This window comes from Telmatherina bonti (assembly GCF_933228915.1).
Source record: "Telmatherina bonti genome assembly, chromosome: 11".
NCBI classification, from domain to species: Eukaryota; Metazoa; Chordata; class Actinopteri; order Atheriniformes; family Telmatherinidae; genus Telmatherina; species Telmatherina bonti.
Genome location: NC_136629.1, coordinates 39,200,405 through 39,222,312, shown reverse-complemented (window position 1 = coordinate 39,222,312; position 21,908 = coordinate 39,200,405). Strand labels below are relative to the sequence as shown.

Here is a 21,908-nt window from a genome sequence, read left to right as displayed (position 1 = left end):
CACATGCTCTGTATATATGCTGAGAGTGAGAACAGTAAACTGTCTCCAGACATGACGCACATAGAGTCCATCTCAGCATCTGAAGTCCTTCTTGTCAGTATTTCTCCTGTGAAACTCGGTTCCTCCCGTCTTTATGTATTTAAACTGTTTCTCTCTCCGAGCTCCAACACACAGACTCCTCTGTCGAAGCCTGGCTTTAAAAGAGATTATTACTGATTGATTTTGTTCTATTTCTACTTCATTTAGTGTAGATGTAACATCCAGAGAAGATGATAGAGGACTAGTTTAATGCATAAATCTGGAACATCTCTATCTTGCGATGAATGCTGTTACTCAGACAATCAGAGGCTTTGAACAGGTCTAACGGTGAGACATGCAGAACACTGACAGCTTTTTGCCATCAGATTTATGGCATCAAATATCCTCCAAACAAAGTCTTGGTTATTCTTTTTTCTTGCACAATAGATGTAGAATGCTACCAGTGTGGAGGTTCACTTCCAGATAAGTCCCATCCAGCAGAGTAGCTGCTGGTGCAGAAGCCTGCAAGCTGTAGCGACATGAAGCCGTGCATCCTGCAGGCTTCCAGGTCCAGCTCCAGACATGAACCGTTTTCTGAGATAATTGGACGAGTTTATTATTTCTGACTGACTCTGAACGCAGCAGGACAGAGTGAGCCACCTGCTGCCTGGCAGACTGGTGAATCCCATCGACTCTTTCTGTCCGCATGCTGTCGGTTCACATGTCAGAAGTTCCCGTCTACAAACACTCACGCCTGATCTGGAAGAGGAGAAAGAAGAATAAACTAATGTTAATCGATGTTAATCTGCTGAGAAATGCTCCCAGTTGATCCAAAGTTCTGACTGGATGCCAGTTAAACTCTTTCCAGTAAACCAGTTACATGTGATGGGAGGGATTACTGACATGCAGTTTCGTGCAACCAGGACGAGTTTGTCTCCATTTCTCTGCAGCTCTGGAAGTTTGTCCTTTCAAAGCATCACATTGTTATGCAGACATTAAAATCCAGATCAGAAGCTGCTTTGTTTTTTAGATAATTTAAAAACTTCCTGACGTTTTTTCTTTTTCAGGGATTATCCAGAAAATATCTTAAGTGATTTATTTACCCGCTGAGAAAACAGCCGATGTGTCGCCGAAGTAGTTTAAATGTTCTTTGTGACGGAAAAGGATCATCCCTCCTAACTCTGTTAGCCTTTACCATCATCATCATCATCATCATGACGCAGAACAAAACATCTAGTTTTTTTATAAGAAAGCTGCTTCACACACGAGGTCAGTCGTATCTTTGACATTCTTTCCCTGAAATGTTGCTTGAAGAGTTTCCCACACAACCTTTCCATCCTGATTGTTATCAGCCAATCAAAAGCCTCGGCTGTTCTCAAGGCAAACCTCAGTTCCTGAAAAAGACCAAACTAAATGTAAACTGGTTCCATTTGGACTAATATTCTGTCCCTCAATGAAGGCTTCAGGCATTTCCCCTCCGAAGGTTCTTGCTATGTGAAAAATCATGGAGCTGTCTGAATATCCTGAAGATGGAAGAATAACAACCTGCAGCGTTTCTTCATCATATCACTAACTTTCTGCTTCCTCTTGTGTCCCCAGTACTGCAAGCGGAGCTCCAACAGCCGCCAGGGACATGATTCCAGCTTTGCACACCTGGACACCACCATGCCACCCAGCTGCAGAGCCACAGCGAAACATCACAGGTAGGACGCTCTGTTGCTCACACAGTCCAACCCGGATGCCCTTTTGAGCAGGATTGTAGCTGACCCCCCCCTCGCCACTGTTCGCTGTGGGAAACCATGCTGGCTCTACCGACACAGAGCAACTTCACTGTCCTTTCCTGCAATCAGCATGAGCTCAGTGAAGAGGGAAATTCAATTATCCACATTACAGTGCAGCCAAAGCTAATTGCTGATTTTCAGAAGGATGATAGTAATTATAATTAAAACTATAAACACGTTAATAAGCATATCTATAACCGTCATGAACAGAGAGGAGATGGAACAGAGATAAAATGGAGCCAGAGCAGACGTGTAAGTCTCTAAGCTCTGTAAACGATCCAACATAAACACACACACGCATGCACAGGCATCTACTTTTGACAGAGTTGGAGTTTCCGTCTTGTGCCAAGGCGGGATTTTCTGTTACAATGCACATGAACACACTGGCAGCGCCAAGCCGGACGGGAGGAAGCTGCTGCAGGTTGGTTCTGACGTTAAACCGTCTAGTATTTGTTCTATATAACGTTCTTTCACTTCAGTCTTCACACTGAGCATCTCGTCAGGCTGAGAAACAAGGACCAGGCAGAACTGGCCATGAGGTTGGAGGGGCTGTGTGAGAATAAAACATGCACCTTTCAACAAAAGATTAATGTCCTTTTCAGCTCAGCATGAAGGCGAAAAGTCAGTTTGGACGACCGTTCAGTATGATTTTCATTCTTTTAAAAGGTTCAAATATAAAACTCAAACAATGCTGCAAAAAGTACCGTCTACATGCAAAGAGATCCAAACTACAGGTAAACTAAAACTGTTAGCATTAGGTGGGCTAGCTCAATGCTAACACAGCAATAAGATATCCATAGACATGCTAACAGAATTAGCATTTACTCTGCAAGCCCCACAAAGAAGCAGAAAGAACCTGACAAACAGTAACTTGGATATAAAAAATACTTGCAGGCGTGTATTTTCTATGAATGGAGAATTTTAGAAACAAATGCATGAGTCACCATAAACTCAAACTGGTTTGCACCTCTCTCCAGCAGCTGCAGAGGACTCAGTTCAAGCCGGGTTCATCACCAGCAGCTCTTTTCTCTGCTGCACATGCAGTGGAAATGCATTGGAAACACAGTGGAAACACAGTGGAAACGGAGTAGAAACACAGTGGAAACGCAGTAGAAATGCAGTGGAAATGCAGTGGAAACACAGTGGAAACGCAGTGGAAACAGTGGAAATGCAGTGGAAACACAGTGGAAACGCAGTGGAAACACAGTGGAAATGCAGTGGAAAAGCAGTAGAAACGCAGTGGAAACACAGTAGAAACACAGTGGAAATGCAGTGGAAACCCAGTAAAAACACAGTGGAAACGCAGTAGAAACACAGTGGAAATGCAGTGGAAATGCAGTAGAAACACAGTGGAAACGCAGTAGAAACGCAGTGGAAATGAAGTAGAAACAAAGTGGAAACGCAGTGGAAACGCAGTAGAAACACAGTGGAAACGCAGTGGAAACACAGTGGAAACACAGTAGAAATGCAGTGGAAACGCAGTGAAAATACAGTGGAAATGCAGTGGAAACACAGTAGAAATGCAGTGGAAACGCAGTGAAAACACAGTGGAAATGCAGTGGAAACACAGTGGAACGCAGTGAAAACACAGTGGAAAAACAGTAGAAATGCAGTGGAAACGCAGTGGAAAATACAGTGGAAATGCATTGGAAAGACAGTGGAAACACAGTGGAAACGGAGTAGAAACACAGTGGAAACTTCAGTAGAAACACAGTAGAAAAGCAGTGAAAACACAGTAGAAACGCAGTAGAAATGCAGTGGAAACACAGTAGAAACGCAGTAGAAATGCAGTGGAAACGCAGTGAAAATACAGTGGAAATGCAGTGGAAACAGTAGAAACACAGTAGAAACGCAGTAGAAACGCAATGGAAACGCAGTAGAAACACAGTGGAAATGCAGTGGAAACACAGTGGAAACGCAGTAGAAACGCAGTGGAAATGAAGTAGAAACGCAGTAGAAAAGCAGTGAAAATGCAGTGGAAATACAGTGGAAATGCAGTGGAAACACAGTAGAAACACAGTGGAAATGCAGTGGAAACGCAGTAAAAAACACAGTGGAAACGCAGTAGAGACACAGTGGAAATGCAGTGGAAACACAGTAGAAACGCAGTAGGAATGCAGTGGAAACGCAGTAGAAACACAGTAGAAACACAGTGAAAATACAGTGGAAATGCAGTGGAAACACAGTAGAAACGCAGTAGGAATGCAGTAGAAACGCAGTAGAAACGCAGTGCAAACGCAGTAGAAACAGTAGAAAAGCAGTGAAAATGCAGTGGAAACACAGTAGAAACGCAGTGGAAATGCAGTAGAAACACAGTAGAAACGCAGTGAAAATACAGTGGAAATGCAGTGGAAACACAGTGGAAACGCAGTAGAAACGCAGTGGAAATTAAGTAGAAACGCAGTAGAAAAGCAGTGAAAATGCAGTGGAAACACAGTAGAAACGCAGTAGAAATGCAGTGGAAACGCAGTAGAAACGCAGTAGAAAAGCAGTGAAAATGCAGTGGAAACACAGTAGAAACGCAGTAGAAATGCAGTGGAAACGCAGTAGAAACGCAGTAGAAATGCAGTGGAAACGCAGTGGAAACGCAGTAGAAACGCAGTAGAAATGCAGTGGAAACGCAGTAGAAACGCAGTAGAAATGCAGTGGAAACGCAGTAGAAACACCTCATTTAATACCACAGAACACACTAACAATCAGAACAACAAACAAAATTCATGAACACACACACACACACAAGACAACAGGGCAGCAGGTTTGATTCATGTTGACGGCTCTGATTGTCAGTGAACCATTTCTTTAACTGTGTCTTAAATTAATTATCTGTATTCAGATTTCTGATGGTTATGGAGGTTCGGCTCCATTCAGTCGCTGCAGGAACAGAAAAAACTTTCTGACCAAACACACTTTTTCTGAAGGGAACGATACCATCTCCCCTCGCTGCACCTCCAGTTCTGCTGTGATCAGCTGTTCGGATGTCAACAAACTGGTGAAGACGATGATAAACCATGAATAATTTTATACATAAGACAGAGATTGGAGTATTTGACCATGTTTTCCTGTGTTTCCGTCATATAGGACAGTGGTGAGCAATGTTGGGTTTCTTATCCAGGATGTTGACCGCTTGTTTGCACAGTGACTGATAAAGATGTAACGCAATCCTGACGGGAAATGGAACACAATGATGTGTGAGAAGATCATGGAACATGTGTGGACATCTGATGGTGAAGGTGTCTAAAGTTACTGAGGTTTAATTAGATTCTATTACTTCTATGATTTACTGTGTCAGTTCAATTCAACTTTATTTATATAGCGTCAAATCACGGCAATGCCATCTCAAGACGCTTTACAGACAGAGGGGAAAACATAATGAAAGCCAATTCATAACAGCCTATATAAGGAAACCAACAGATTGAGTTGAGTCCAACTCCATCTCCCATCCTGAGCAAGCACACTGGCGACAGTGGGAAGGAAAAAACTCCCTTTTAACAGGAAGGAAACCTCCGGCAGAACCCGGCTCAGGACAGGCAGCCATCTGCCTCTGCTGTGTGGGGGGAAGAGGACAGAAAGACAACAGACAACTGGAACTGCTACTCCCGGCCAGGGAGACCTGCTGAGACAGGAGACATACATGTTAATGATGCTACAGTGTTATTTGAGGGGGGGGGGGGGGGGGGGGGGATAAAAGAGAGCGATAAAGAGAAAGAAGCTCAGTGTATCAGGAAATGTCCCTCAGCAGTCTAAACCTATAGCAGCATAACTAAGGGGTGCTAACCATCCCTAGCTATAGGACTGTGTCAGATGTTCCAAAAACCTCTGACAAAGCACATCAGAGCACATTTTATGTTGATAAAACTGAAACTATGAAGATGTCCGGTGATCTCAGATGTTGCTCTGAGAGATGCAGACGCTGTTGGCGAGAGACGGGAACGAGAAGCTCTTGGGAATTTAATTCCATTTTGTGTCAGTATGTTGTTTTAAAAGCATAAACAAAAGAATTCTTTATTCAACAGGAAAGGGAACCTTTTCAGAATCTTTCAAAGTGTGAAAAATGCTTTTTAAACATGTTTTCTTTGCAGTCAAGTTAAAAATTTCCACCTTTCAGCCTGTTAACACTCAATACCTTCCAACTTATCCCAAAGCAAATTGGCTTTTATTTGTTTGCTTTTATCAGTATTTTTCTTTGTGTTCAGCTCTGCTTGCTTCAAAGTGCTTTCTGAATAAAGTTGGTCTGTTATGGTGAAGCAGCCAGAGGTTAATCATCACTTTCCAGTCAAACCAGAATCCTCCACCTTCCTGCAAGACTTCTGTTTCTCCTTTTCTTCTTCTTTCATTTTGCTTGTATGGAGAGTAAATGTTGATTACAGTACTTCATGGTTGACAGTCTGCTGCTCTCCTCCAGTACAACAAATCACATCGGTGAACTGTGAGTGTTTGTTTGTTTTCCATCACAGCAGCTTATGCAGACTTGGCCCTCACTGTCTGAATACCAAGGAGTTCTGGGAAACCACCACCGAAAAGAGACCCAGAAAAAATGGCCAAGATTAATCCTGTAGCAGAAATGTCTTATTTATAAGCAGAAACACAAACCTGTGCCAGCAGTGTTAAGTGGCAGCCTGGAAGCTTCCAGTTGTTCCAGGCAAATCTGTCCTTCAAAAGCGGAGATTTAAATATGAATGAGGGTGTGAAGTGGTGTTTTCTGCACAAATTAACCCCTAAACTCAAATTATAACAGCAGCAGGAAGGGCTAATTTGTTAGTATAATAAAATAAAAGAATGTGCTCTCACACACACACACACACACACACACACACACACACACACACACTGGCTCCAAAGTGTGTGTGAAGGGTGCTCTGCAGTACAACAGGCAGCTGAAAGCCACAAAGGAAAGCAAAGCTGGACCTCCTGATGATGGAGCTCAGGACGGGGTCTGCTGCGTAACCTCTCACCGGAACGCTCCGTCGGTCCTGCGACCGGACCTCCGGGTAGCGATGCTCCATCTCACCGGAACGCTCCGTCGGTCCTGCGACCGGACCTCCGGGTAGCGATGCTCCATCTCACCGGAACGCTCCGTCGGTCCTGCGACCGGACCTCCGGGTAGCGATGTTCCACCTCACCGGAACACTTCAGTCCTGCGACCGGACCTCCAGATAGCGATGTTCCACCTCACCGGAACACTTCGGTCCTGCGACCGGACCTCCAGATAGCGATGTTCCATCTCACCGGAATGGGTCGGTCCTGTGACCGGACCTCCAGGTAGCGATGTTCCACCTCGCCAGAACACGTCGGTCCTGCGACCGGACCTCCGGGTAGCGATGTTCCACCTCACCGGAACACGTCGGTCCTGCGACCGGACCTCCGGGTAGCGATGTTCCATCTCACCGGAACACTTCGGTCCTGCGACCGGACCTCCAGATAGCGATGTTCCATCTCACCGGAACACTTCGGTCCTACGACCGGACCTCCAGATAGCGATGTTCCATCTCACCGGAATGGGTCGGTCCTGTGACCGGACATCCGGGTAGCGATGTTCCACCTCACCGGAACACTTCGGTCCTGCGACCGGACCTCCAGATAGCGATGTTCCATCTCACCGGAACACTTCGGTCCTACGACCGGACCTCCAGATAGCGATGTTCCATCTCACCGGAACACTTCGGTCCTACGACCGGACCTCCAGATAGCGATGTTCCATCTCACCGGAATGGGTCGGTCCTGTGACCGGACATCCGGGTAGCAATGTTCCATCTCACCGGAACATGTTGGTCCTGCGACCGGACCTCCGGGTAGCGATGTTCCACCTCACCGGAACACTTCGGTCCTGCGACCGGACCTCCAGATAGCGATGTTCCATCTCACCGGAACACTTCGGTCCTACGACCGGACCTCCAGATAGCGATGTTCCATCTCACCGGAATGGGTCGGTCCTGTGACCGGACATCCGGGTAGCGATGTTCCATCTCACCGGAACGGGTCGGTCCTGTGACCGGACCTCCAGGTAGCGATGTTCCATCTCACCGGAACACGTCGGTCCTGCGACCGGACATCCGTGTAGCGATGCTCCATCTCACCGGAACACGTCGGTCCTGCGACCGGACATCCGTGTAGCGATGCTCCATCTCACCGGAACATGTTGGTCCTGCGACCGGACCTCCGGGTAGCGATGTTCCATCTCACCGGAACACGTCGGTCCTGCGACCGGACCTCTCGGTAGCGATGTTCCATCTCGCCAGAACACGTCGGTCCTGCGACCGGACCTCCGAGTAGCGATGCTCCATCTCACCGGAACGGGTCGGTCCTGCGACCGGACCTCCGGGTAGCGATGTTCCATCTCACCGGAACGGGTCGGTCCTGCGACCGGACCTCCGGGTAGCGATGTTCCATCTCACCGGAACGGGTCGGTCCTGCGACCAGACTTCCGGGTTGCGATGTTCCATCTCACCGGAACGGGTCGGTCCTGTGACCGGACCTCCAGGTAGCGATGTTCCATCTCACCGGAATGGGTCGGTCCTGCGACCGGACCTCCGGGTAGCGATGTTCCATCTCACCGGAACACGTCGGTCCTGCGACCGGACCTCTGGGTAGCGATGTTCCATCTCACCGGAACACGTCGGTCCTGCGACCGGACCTCTCGGTAGCGATGTTCCATCTCGCCAGAACACGTCGGTCCTGCGACCGGACCTCCGAGTAGCGATGCTCCATCTCACCGGAACGGGTCGGTCCTGCGACCGGACCTCCGGGTAGCGATGTTCCATCTCACCGGAACGGGTCGGTCCTGCGACCGGACCTCCAGGTAGCGATGTTCCATCTCACCGGAACGCGTCGGTCCTGCGACCGGACATCCGGGTAGCGATGTTCCATCTCGCTGGAACGCTCCGTCGGTCCTGCGACCGGACCTCCAGGTAGCGATGTTCCATCTCACCGGAACACGTCGGTCCTGCGACCGGACCTCTGGGTAGCGATGCTCCATCTCACCGGAACACGTCGGTCCTGTGACCGGACATCCGGGTAGCCATGTTCCATCTCACCGGAACACGTCGGTCCTGCGACCGGACCTCTGGGTAGCCATGTTCCATCTCACCGGAACACGTCGGTCCTGCGACCGGACATCCGGGTAGCGATGCTCCATCTCACCGGAACACGTCGGTCCTGCGACCGGACCTCTGGGTAGCCATGTTCCATCTCACCGGAACACGTCGGTCCTGCGACCGGACATCCGGGTAGCGATGCTCCATCTCACCGGAATGGGTCGGTCCTGTGACCGGACATCCGGGTAGCGATGTTCCATCTCACCGGAACGGGTCGGTCCTGTGACCGGACCTCCAGGTAGCGATGTTCCATCTCACCGGAATGGGTCGGTCCTGCGACCGGACCTCCAGGTAGCGATGTTCCATCTCACCGGAACACGTCGGTCCTGCGACCGGACCTCTGGGTAGCCATGTTCCATCTCACCGGAACACGTCGGTCCTGCGACCGGACCTCTGGGTAGCGATGCTCCATCTCACCGGAACACGTCGGTCCTGCGACCGGACCTCTGGGTAGCGATGTTCCATCTCACCGGAACACGTCGGTCCTGCGACCGGACCTCTCGGTAGCGATGTTCCATCTCACCGGAACACGTCGGTCCTGCGACCGGACCTCCGGGTAGCGATGTTCCATCTCACCGGAACGGGTCGGTCCTGCGACCGGACATCCGGGTAGCGATGTTCCATCTCGCTGGAACGCTCCGTCGGTCCTGCAACCGGACATCCGGGTAGCGATGTTCCATCTCACCGGAACACGTCGGTCCTGCGACCGGACCTCTGGGTAGCGATGCTCCATCTCACCGGAACACGTCGGTCCTGTGACCGGACATCCGGCTAGCCATGTTCCATCTCACCGGAACACGTCGGTCCTGCGACCGGACCTCTGGGTAGCCATGTTCCATCTCACCGGAACACGTCGGTCCTGCGACCGGACATCCGGGTAGCGATGCTCCATCTCACCGGAACACGTCGGTCCTGCGACCGGACCTCTGGGTAGCCATGTTCCATCTCACCGGAACACGTCGGTCCTGCGACCGGACCTCTGGGTAGCGATGCTCCATCTCACCGGAACACGTCGGTCCTGTGATCGGACATCCGGGTAGCCATGTTCCATCTCACCGGAACACGTCGGTCCTGCGACCGGACCTCTGGGTAGCCATGTTCCATCTCACCGGAACACGTCGGTCCTGTGACCGGACCTCTGGGTAGCCATGTTCCATCTCACCGGAACACGTCGGTCCTGTGACCGGACCTCTGGGTAGCCATGTTCCATCTCACCGGAACACGTCGGTCCTGTGACCGGACATCCGGGTAGCGATGCTCCATCTCACCGGAACACGTCGGTCCTGCGACCGGACATCCGGGTAGCGATGCTCCATCTCACCGGAACATGTTGGTCCTGCGACCGGACATCCGGGTAGCGATGCTCCATCTCACCGGAACATGTTGGTCCTGCGACCGGACATCTGGGTAGCGATGCTCCATCTCACCGGAACACGTCGGTCCTGCGACCGGACCTCTGGGTAGCGATGTTCCATCTCACCGGAACACGTCGGTCCTGCGACCGGACCTCTGGGTAGCGATGTTCCATCTCACCGGAACACGTCGGTCCTGCGACCGGACCTCTCGGTAGCGATGTTCCATCTCACCGGAACACGTCGGTCCTGCGACCGGACCTCCGGGTAGCGATGTTCCATCTCACCGGAACGGGTCGGTCCTGCGACCGGACCTCCAGGTAGCGATGTTCCATCTCACCGGAACGCGTCGGTCCTGCGACCGGACATCCGGGTAGCGATGTTCCATCTCGCTGGAACGCTCCGTCGGTCCTGCAACCGGACATCCGGGTAGCGATGTTCCATCTCACCGGAACACGTCGGTCCTGCGACCGGACCTCTGGGTAGCGATGCTCCATCTCACCGGAACACGTCGGTCCTGTGACCGGACATCCGGCTAGCGATGTTCCATCTCGCCGGAACACGTCGGTCCTGCAACCGGACCTCCGGCTAGCGATGTTCCATCTCGCCGGAACACGTCGGTCCTGCGACCGGACCTCCAGGTAGCGATGTTCCATCTCGCTGGAACGCTCCGTCGGTCCTGCGACCGGACTTCCGGGTAGCGATGTTCCATCTCGCCGGAACACGTCGGTCCTGCAACCGGACCTCCAGGTAGCGATGTTCCATCTCGCCAGAACACGTCGGTCCTGCGACCGGACCTCCGAGTAGCGATGCTCCATCTTGCCAGAACGCGTCGGTCCTGCGACCGGACCTCCAGGTAGCGATGTTCCATTTCACTGGAACGCTCCGTCGGTTCTGCGACCGGACCTCCGGGTAGTGATGTTCCATCTGAAAACTGAACTGAAACCGTAAAATGTCCAGACTCAGTCATGATCACGGCCAAAGGGATCAATCAGAAGTTCAGGGATGAAGCAGATTACATCTTTTCTGCCCATCTTGGGTCAAACTTTTTAGCATTTATAGTAATATCTGTAACAGAAAAGCTGTTGAAATTCATGTAAATTTGCAACAACAACAAAATTAAGAGAAAAAGATTAAATGCAGATGGGTCTGAACCGACCTCAGGGACAATCACCGCTGATGACTTTGCTTGTTTGTCTCGTAGAAGTGGTTCGTTGTCTCACAGCCCCGACCAGAGAATGCAGGCAGCCCATTGGTCAGCTCCTCGCAAGACCCCACCCATCCCCAGAGGGAGGCTACATCCTATTGGAGGATCGAAGTATTCAGGCCCCGCCTATCAGCACCTTCAGGAAGTAGATGCATCTGAAAAGGAGGCAGAAGCACAAAAAAGGTGAGATTTGATTAAATAAATTATTCAAATCTGACTTCTTCTTCTGATTTTCTATCTCCTGGGACCACTGGGACCTCCTTCCAGTGGTCCCAGTGGTTCCAGTGGTCCCAGTGGTCCCAGTGGTCCCAGTGGTTCCAGTGGTTCCAGTGGTCCCAGTGGTCCCAGTAGTTCCAATGGTTCCAGTGGTTCCAGTGGTCCCAGTGGTTCCAGTGGTCCCAGTGGTTCCATTCGTTCCAGTGGTCCCAGTGGTTCCAGTGGTCCCAGTAGTTCCAATGGTTCCAGTGGTCCCAGTGGTTCCAGTGGTCCCAGTAGTTCCAATGGTTCCAGTGGTCCCAGTGGTTCCAGTGGTCCCAGTAGTTCCAATGGTTCCAGTGGTCCCAGTGGTTCCATTCGTTCCAGTGGTTCCAGCTCAGCATTAAGTTCCACATGACCTACATTCATGCTGACAAGGAGAAGAAAACCTGGACACAGTTGGACAACATAGAAATCAGGCTGTTTGTGGTGAAAAGCTTTTTATTTTCCTCTTTATAGCAACTAAATATGAATGTTTCTGGTTTTTTCTGCAAGTTCATTCCTGTTGTTTCCCATTTAAATGAAAAGATCTTATTTCAGCAGTAGTTTGGATTTTCCCAGAAACTCAGCTCACATGGCCGGTCCACAGTCAGACATCCTGTTAGCAGATGGTCTTATTGTTCTGGGTTTTTCTATAAGGGTTTTTTCTTTTTTTCTTTTTTTTTTACCTGTCCTGTCCAGTCCAATCAGGGTATTAAAGGAAACATTTTATGCAAAAATGTTTTTCTAAGTGTTTAGAATCGTCTCGTTTTAGGCGACGAACAGAAAAAAAACTCCAATAAAAAAACAACTCCAGGAATTTAGTTTTGACCGACTTTGGAATTAAGTCTAAACAGCTCGTTCTAAAATCTCCCTTTTTTTGATGTCATAAACTTCCTCCTTCTGCTGGTCTTCAACACCGCCCACGTCTGTGTCGGGTTTGCTCGCCACGTCCGCCTTTAGCCCGTCTTCAGCCGACAGGAAGCAGTAGGATCCAGCTGGATGGAAGAGGCCTCTCTACATAAACTCCCAGAATCAGAGGAAAAAGAAGCATCACCCGAGCAGTGCTGTCATGGGGGGTAGGGGGGGGAGAAGCAGATGCACTAAAGCTATGGATGGCGTTTACCAACGCAGGTCTCCAAAGTTTAAGTGATATATCAGAGAACTGGTTCAGAGTGGGTATATATTGCGTTTAATTTCCCCTTTAAAGCCTGTGATGGACTGGCAACCAGTCTAGAAGTACCTGCCTCTTACCCAGTGATTACTGGGATAGGCTCCAGCCTCCCATCACTGTAATTGGACCAAGCGGCCTTAGTGGAGATTTCAGTTGTACATTCATTTGATGGCTGACTAAAAGGTGTCCCAGTCCAGTGGCAGCCCAGCAAGCCCGAACCATCACCCCTCTAGCACCAGTAGAGCGACGGTTCTGATCTCCGTTTGGAACATGTGCGTTGTGACCACACAGATCTGATTCTCATGGTTTGTCTCTTGTCTGTCAAAGGGACCAGCTGGTGACTTGTCTCCTGGTAACTACAGGTATTTAACAGTCCACACATGAACTTATGGGTTCTTTGATTTGTCAACATGTCCTCTGGTCACACAAGAGTCTTTGCAGTACAAATTTAGCTTCACATTGGCTGTTTTATCTTTATTTTATCCTACTAGTACAGCGTCGATGCACTCCACTGCAGAGCATCTGTTAGAAAACACACTCATGCACAGATGCATGAAGCCAGACACATCTAGTTAGAATATATAAACTGGTTGAGCAAAACATATCGGAGGTTATTCTGAGTTGCTTTCTTACCTCAAACCTTCAGGTCCTACAGTGATGCTGTCTGAGTCACTGACCCCCCCCCCCTCACTTGTTCACTCTGACAGGTAAGATCAGGAAGATAGACAGCATCCCTTTACCATCGTGTGATGGGCTGCGTTGCCATGGAGACATATGGCCACTACTACATTCAGACAGAAATAGCAGGGAAAGAGTTCCAAAATATAGTAGCATTAAAACGCAGCAGGAGAAAGTAAAAGCTGAGCCGATGATGGTGGGGGGAGCATATGACAGTTAAAGAAGAGACGCTGGATCCTTTGAGAAGGAGAAGCTTGGCGTTATCTCGCCAAAATGGCTGACAGGAGACAGAATGTCCTGGCTTGTTATACTATTTTAAGATAAAGCTGTTTCCAAAATGGCTGAGAGATGCTGGATGTATTAGCAGACAGTGGGTGTTTCTTCTACTTCATCCAGCCTACAGACAAACGCAGCCTCTGCATGTGTAGGCATGAAACACCGACTGCCAGGTTCTGCACCTGGTGGTTCTCTCCTGCACTTCATTATATTAGGATTTTACCATCAATTCATCAACAAACAGGTGGAATATTTTCAGAAGTTGAGGCAGAGGATTAATAAAATACATGCTGACATTTGTACCTGTAATGAGTTAAAAGCCTGGTCACTGATCTCACCTCGCTTGCTAACAGGGTCCTGCGATGCCCCCCGAGCTGCTCCAGCTTGGCTCCAGGGTCGATTTTTTGAACTGTGCTTCATAGATTTTAGCAATCTGATTATGTTTCAGCACATGAAAAGAGAGATTTGTCTGTGAATGTTATCTTGGGAATTAGCACCCTGGCATCATCCTCTCTTATCGCTTGCAGGATCCACTCTATGGACCTAATCTCTGCCGCGCGTCTCACAGAGGTTTTCATGTCTGTGGAAACACTGCTGAGGAAACAAGGGAATGATTTCCTTTGAGTCTAAAAAAGCACCTTCTCCACCCACCACTATTTTTAAAGCCATGATGAAGAGAGCCGAGTAAGAATGGCTTCAAGATGACCAAGAAAGCTTTCCTTTGCAGAGGATTAGGAATTATTACACGAAGATAATGAGTCTCTGCTCTGGATTACTGCTGGATTTAGACACTGATAAGAGGAATGGTCCGTCTTATGTACGGGACCAGAAAGTCAGATTTACACCAGATACAGAACAGACAAGAATGCTGTCTTCAGGCCTTTTTCCAACTATGGTGCATTTCCATCAGGATAGTCCGCTAGACTTGGTCCAGTTGGGGACTGGGTCCGACTGGAGACTCAGTCTGGTTGGAGAATTGGTCAAGTTGGAGACTCGGTCCGGTTGGAGACTCGGTCCGGTTGGAGACTCGGTCCGGTTGGAGACTCGGTCCGGTTGGGGACTCGGTCCGGTTAGAGACTCGGTCCAGTTGGAGACTCGGTCCGGTTGGAGACTCGGTCCGGTTGGAGACTCGGTCCGATTGGAGACTCAGTCCGGTTGGAGACTCGGTCCGATTGGGGACTTGGTCTGGTTGGAGAATTGGTCAAGTTGGAGACTCGGTCCGGTTGGAGACTCGGTCCGGTTGGAGACTCGGTCCGGTTGGGGACTCGGTCCGGTTAGAGACTCGGTCCAGTTGGAGACTCGGTCCGGTTGGAGACTCGGTCCGGTTGGAGACTCGGTCCGATTGGAGACTCAGTCCGGTTGGAGACTCGGTCCGATTGGGGACTTGGTCTGGTTGGAGAATTGGTCAAGTTGGAGACTCGGTCCGATTGGGGACTCGGTCCGATTGGGGACTCGGTCTGGTTGGGGACTCGGTCCGGTTGGAGACTTGGTCCGGTTGGGGACTCGGTCCGATTGGGGACTCGGTCCGATTGGAGACTCAGTCCGGTTGGAGACTCGGTCCGATTGGGGACTCGGTCCGGTTGGAGACTCGGTCCGGTTGGAGACTCGGTCCGGTTGGAGAATCGGTCCAGTTGGAGACTCGATCCGATTGGGGATTCGGTCCAGTCCGCTTGGGGACTCGGTCTGGTTGGAGAATTGGTCAAGTTGGAGACTCGATCCGATTGGGGACTCGGTCCGACTGGGGACTGGGTCCGGTTGGGGACCCGGTCCAGTTGGAGACTCGGTCCGGTTGGGGACTCGGTCTGGTTGGAGAATTGGTCAAGTTGGAGACTCGATCCGACTGGAGACTCGGTCCGACTGGGGACTGGGTCCGGTTGGGGACCCGGTCCAGTTGGAGACTCGGTCCGGTTGGGGACTCGGTCTGGTTGGAGAATTGGTCAAGTTGGAGACTCGATCCGACTGGAGACTCGGTCCGACTGGGGACTGGGTCCGGTTGGGGACTGGGTCCAGCTGTAGGGGGGTGTATCCATGAGGATCGTGTTCACGCTGCACTTTGGTGAAACCAGTCAAACCATTAGAATAATATCTCCCCATTCCCACCAGAGGTGGTGCTGCACTAGTATTTAGCAGAAGAGAGGACCAGACCGGCGTGAAGAAGAAAACTCTGTTTCCTCCACCTGCCAGTTAAACATGGAGACCAAACTATGGCTGTTTTGGGTTTTTATTGTGTCTTATGCAAGTATCCTGCAGAAATCCACTGCAACAATGGACGCAGTATGAACACCAGACGAGGCAGAGGACCCTTAACGCCATCGCTATGGATTTACCCACAATGCAACGCTACACCACATGCAGGAAGGGACTTGGTTTGTAGTCCACTTCCTGTATTTGGTCCGGTTGGAATGGACCGAGACCTGCGTTTGTAGGCGGACCGAGTTCGCTTCTTTGGTCCTTATCAGGATTAGTTTGGCGCGTTCACATTTCCCCAAACGAAGCGACTTTCCCAGCAAATGGACTCGGATCTGGATCAGAAAGGCTGATGTGGACGTGTCCTAAGACGGCTTCAGGAAGTCGTTTTACATCCTACAAAGACAACCAAGATGCAGAGATTCCGTTCGATGAGTGACTTCCTTGCAGAAGAGAAAAATTGGACCAAACTTGCAGCAGTAAAATGTTTGGTGTCTGTTGGCGTGAATCTTTTAGCGACTGAATCAGCTGTTTGACGTGGCATCACAAGCTGTTTGGCACAAGTTTTCAGGCTTAAGTCAGCGGGCGAGGTCATGGCCACCCCCGCCCTGTCCTCAGGACCCCAGGCCCCAAGCAGGCTGGCGAGGAGCCTCTGATCAGACGACCAGCATGCTTTGATGAATATAAACTGATGAACTGGGGGTGATGGCAAGGTGGCGTCTCCACAGGTCTTTAGGATGAACTCTGACTTTTATTCATTTATTTTATTAACTTCTGTTTAGCTGTTGTAGCGTCTTGTGCTGATGTGTTCATGTTGTGCAGCAGACTTCTTTCCTGAAAGTGTCCTTTGGCTTTTGACCTTCGACCTTCCCTCTGAAGCGATATGTTGAAGTGGACAGATCTATTGTGGCTACATGCTAAAGCGCCGCCGGAGCAGCAGGTCTCGCACAGAGAAAGTTTATGTGACCCGTCACCACCACATTACTTTACTGGTCCAAAACCAACATTTACCAGTTTAGTATGTTTAACTGGCACGGTGGTCCCAGTATGTCATTCACCTTTTCAGTCTAGTTTTTTTTTCAGTCACATATTACATTTACACATTAACAAAATGAAAAACAAAACTGTGGCGGAAAAGGCAGAAACAAAGCTTATTAACGCCCGCCTGTATTACTTTGAACATTTTATTGTTACAAGTAATTAAACAGAGGAATTTAACAAGTAAAAGAAAAAGCTGTAACAACTTCCATTTACAATTCCAATTTCATCTGCAGCCATATTTATCAATCAAGGACTCGTGCAATACTCTTCTGAAAACCACTAAAGAACTGCATAATTTTATTTCAGAGTTCGCCTTTTTCCAAACTTGGACTCCTGCAAAGGAGATACTTCCAGTCCGAATATTTTTCTCAGCTCCTGGTAAAGAAAATTTACATTGGTCAGGAAAATCATATTTGCTTTCAGGAACTGAAAAGAACTTCAGGATGCAATCAGGAGTGGTTCTTGTTTTAACTTTAAACATAAATTGCATCGTCCCATAACAGTATAACTCATGTAATTTCAAGATTCAAGGTTTTTCAAATAATTTGTTTGTGTGCGCAGAATAACCCGCATCGTTAATAATTTTTATTGCTCATTTCTGTTTTAAAACTATTGTTTCTACTGTAGTTTTATAAGTTTATTCCCATAATTCTATACAACAGGATAAATAGAGACGTATAAGTGAGCTAAAGATGAAGCGCCGACCAACATTATGGAGCTTCTCCTTTGCTCTATATAAGATAGAAATTGACTGAAATTTTACCTTCAATATATTCCACATGCTTTTTCCAATTTAACTGATAATCGATCATAACCCCAAGAAATTTGGTTTCCCAGACTTTTTTTATTTCAGTGTCAGTAATTTTTAACTTTTTATTGCTTGCTTTTGTATTTTAAATATGTGAGCAATGTGGACCCCCAGGGGTCTGGCTTGCCAGTTGGAGAATATGAGGGTTAAACGCCTGCAGGATTCCCCCAGAAAAAACCAAAAGTCATGGCAGTTTCCACCCTGATCTCTGACATCACAAGTTATTTCAGTGTCTCCAGATAACAGGCTTAGTTTGTGGTTAATCATGTTATCTGTTCGTCAGCCTGCTGGTTCCCAGGCGGGTGCCTGGAGGAGAGAGCCGGTTAACCTCACCGTGTGTTCCTGCAAACAAACCTTCATGCTTCGACTCTCAACTGTCATCAAATAAACCAGGCAGCCTCTAATTCAGGATGATTTCTCTTCTCTCTAGTAAATAAGATTCATTTCTCCCATTAGATTGAAATGATAATGTTAAAAAAAGATGTTTTATTGGAAGATAAAATAAACTGACATAATGATCCAGTGAGTAATAAACTGATGCTGAAGATCCATCGCTTTCCTTCCCAGCAGGACTGATACCGTTCATCTTACTTTGCTTCTTTTTTTTTAATATTCACTCACTTTTTATACCTGATCATGACACTCACCTGTCTCCAACATTCACCTGTGGTCTGATCCACACAGGTGTGTCTGAGCATTCCTCATCCCTCCCAGCCTTCCATTCATCCCAGCGGTTTAAAACATGTTGCAGGCATCAGAAACAAAATGAGGGAATGTTACTAAAAACAGAGTTTATCAGTTTGAACATGAGATCTCTTGTCTCTGTAATGTGATGGACTGGCGACGTGTCCAGGTGTACCTGGACTCCAGCTTCCTGCCATCCTGAACTGGACGTTAGGAAAACGGATTGATGTATTTAACCGAGTTAAAAAGCATTTAGGAGTCAAGTATTCAGTTTTACATGTTCTGCAGCTTCATTGGAACTGAACCTTGAACTGGATTCCTGTCAGGAAATAAATCTTCTGACTCTTCATCCTTGAAGCTTCGTCTGTCACGACGGCTTTAAAATATCCCAATTTAATTCAAATGGTTGAAGATAAAACTGGGAGATAGACATTTATGGCCTTAATAGATGTTCTATTACCAGTAAATACAAACATCTCCAAAGTATTTCCATTAATTTTGGCCTCATATTTTTATTCTTAGCCAAGAACTTTGAATCCATCCTACTTTTCTTCATTTTCACTGATCATTTTAATCATACATTACAGCAGCCGATCGATTGTGTCCATGCATGAAATAAGGTTTGTAATGGAAGTTTGCAGTGGTTTAACAGTGTGCACGTGCAGCAGAACCCTGAAGAACAGGATCATTTATAGCAGTGCATGTTGTTACTGGGAGCAATCTGGACTCCAGCTTATCTGCTATAAGGAGACCTTTACTAATCAGGAAGGAACCAGCTATTCTTCCTCTTCCCTGCTGTCTTCGGTTGCTGGGAACGTATAGCTGCTGTGAAGAAGCAAAAGAAACTAAACAAACACTTGAATTCAGGCTGAGCAGAAGCTTAAACTAAAATGAACCAAAGAAAACGGTGATTTATTGGGAAGCATCAACATGAAGAGCGTAAAGAGGGCAGATGGAGCAGCTCAGGGGGTCTGATGTAAAGGTGAGGAAAATCTGCAGTCACACAATCTGAGTTTAAGCAGCTGGCATGCGGTTCTTCACCACGCTGACCTGAAAGCAGCGTCTCTATCGCGTCTTCAGCTCTGAAGTCACCGCTTCAGCAGACACTTCATCTTATTAAAATCAATAACAAGCTAACTCCTCGCTTATATGAGGGGGATTGTCGGGGGTTTTGTTTGTGAGAAGTCAGATAGAAAGCGATGAAATGTCAGATTCATCACCCCCCCTCAGCATCTGTGGGACAGCGGTGGGTGGCGAGCCGGCAGTGGGAGCTGAAAACACACCCCGACACAAGCCAAGATCTCCGGTCTGAATAACCTTTTCTCTCTTTTCCTCTTCATCTCTGTCCTCTTCAGTGTCCAGATGCAGGTGGAGAGCCAGCGGAACCACTCCGGGCAGGATGCCTTTGTTCATATGCAAACTCCTGTTTCCATGGAGACAAAGTTAGCCTTGCCTTGGCGTGGCCACGTGGAGCCGTGCTCAGGCCTTCCACCAGAGCACAACGATCCCATTCTCACCACCCGGAGCCTGAGGAGGCCTGGCCGCCGCCACTCACCGCCTCCCCCATTCCGCTCCTGCTCCATCCCCATCATCCCCTCGGTCCAGTGTCACCACGACAACGAAGAGTCGTGTATGCAAACCAGCGCCACCACCACAGCGATGTCAGTCCCCTGCAAGGAGGAGCGGAAAGAGAAGACGGTGCACGGCAGGCTGTTCTCCTCCTGCTCGTCGGTCGTCGGCCAGCAGCACGATGAGGTGGCGCTGCTGCTGGAGGAGGCGCAGGAGCAGCTCAGGGCGTTGGCGTTGGCTCACAGGAAGCATGAGGAAGGTGGGCTGGTCGCCAACGGATCAACAGTTGCACAGGTGGAGGCCAGAGAAACTGTTTGCTTCCTGAACCTTAACGGAGGGGGGAGTGGGGGGCTCAGCTGTAACGGACCCACACAGACCCAGCTGCTCAGCCCCAGCCAATCACACAGAGACCTGGGCCCAACCGGCCAATGAAAAGACACCTTGTAGGACACTCAGTCTGGGTTTGACACTGATGATAGACCCTGCTGGTCTGGAACTGTGGGGCGTGATGGGATATGCTGAACTAAAGGGGGGGGGGGTTTAAAGTGATATGCATACGTTGGGGATAAAAAGCAGAGAACTCTTCATGAGGGGCCACATTTTCACAGACTGACAGAATGGAAAAGAAAAAAAATATTTACATGCATTTATTAACAAAACAAGACAAAAACTTAGACTAAAAGAAACCAAATAGTCTGTCAATTCCATGGTGTTTTTAATTGTAAAAAGAATATATAAATATATATATATATATATAAATATATATGGATATAAATATATGGAATTTAAAAAGTGACCAAGTAAAAAGTTGAAGAACACGAGAATGATGTTACTATTTTTCCTTTCTTTTTATTTGATCCTTTTTTCTATCAACCGTCACGTTTTGGTTTTGGCTCGGTCAAGAACTCCATCAGCGTCCCGCAGCGGCGCCACGAGCCGGGAATCGGTCCGGCGAGGCCACAAGGAGCCAAACAAGATGAAGAACACGGCCATGGAAGAGGGACCTCCATGATTTCACCCCCCTTGCCTTTTGAAAACTCCAACCCAGCCAAGAAGTACAGGACAGTCCTCTCACGGCAACACCCCCGCTCTGTTGGAGGCCTGGTGGGGGGTTTCGCTGAAGTCGGCCCAGATGCCGACGACTCCTTGGTCAGTGTTAAAACCGATAGATTGTTTGTGTTTTTGTTATGAATGATATTTTCACAGCGATGCACACAGACACACACCTGTGCATTATCATGTTGGCTGGTGTTTGGACAGACGGGGCATCACAGCAGCTAATCTGCTATTTTTTAAGTTTGTTTCCATTTTTAGTTATTAAAGAATAATGCTGCTTTCTGGGGTTGTTTGGGGGGGGCGGCGGGGGGAGGGTGCCACATGGTTTTGGTATTGAAACATGAAATAAATGTCTCTATGTTGTATCCTACTGTATGAATTGGAAGCTTTTGAATCTCTGTATGAAGTTACAGCCAAATGTTTCTGGTGTCAAAAAGCTTGAAAAAATCGTTGCAATTCTGGTTAAAAAAAATGTTCAAATAACACCTGTTTGGGCTGATTGCTTGTCAGACACACGCATGTTTGCACCGCAGCGCTCGGCACTGGACGAGGAGAGCTCACGTCATCGTTGCTGCTCTGTGTCGCCTCCGCTTCATTCAGAAACAGAAACTCTAGAAAATGCAGTTCAATCACAACATCAACATTTAAAAATGTCAAAAAATTCAAGATGTGCTGAAAAAAATACATCTGTTTAAAGAAAGTTTATCTTCAGTTTCTTTCCAAATGTTTATTTCTGGAAAATGAGTATTTAA

General features: G+C 48.4%; 1 protein-coding gene across 1 annotated transcript in view; it reads left to right on the top strand.

Moving 5' to 3' along the window:
• The window catches only part of nrg3a (neuregulin 3a), a gene marked incomplete at both ends in the record, with an annotated part of 544,860 nt that extends 524,328 nt beyond the window's left edge, over positions 1-20,532 (top strand). The window contains 3 exons of the mRNA XM_079248564.1: positions 1,618-1,721; positions 11,447-11,632; positions 19,887-20,532. Of these exons, the coding sequence (XP_079104690.1) occupies positions 1,618-1,721; positions 11,447-11,632; positions 19,887-20,532 (936 nt within the window). The remainder of the gene's footprint in view (positions 1-1,617; positions 1,722-11,446; positions 11,633-19,886) is intronic.
• Positions 20,533-21,908: the final 1,376 nt, after the last annotated feature.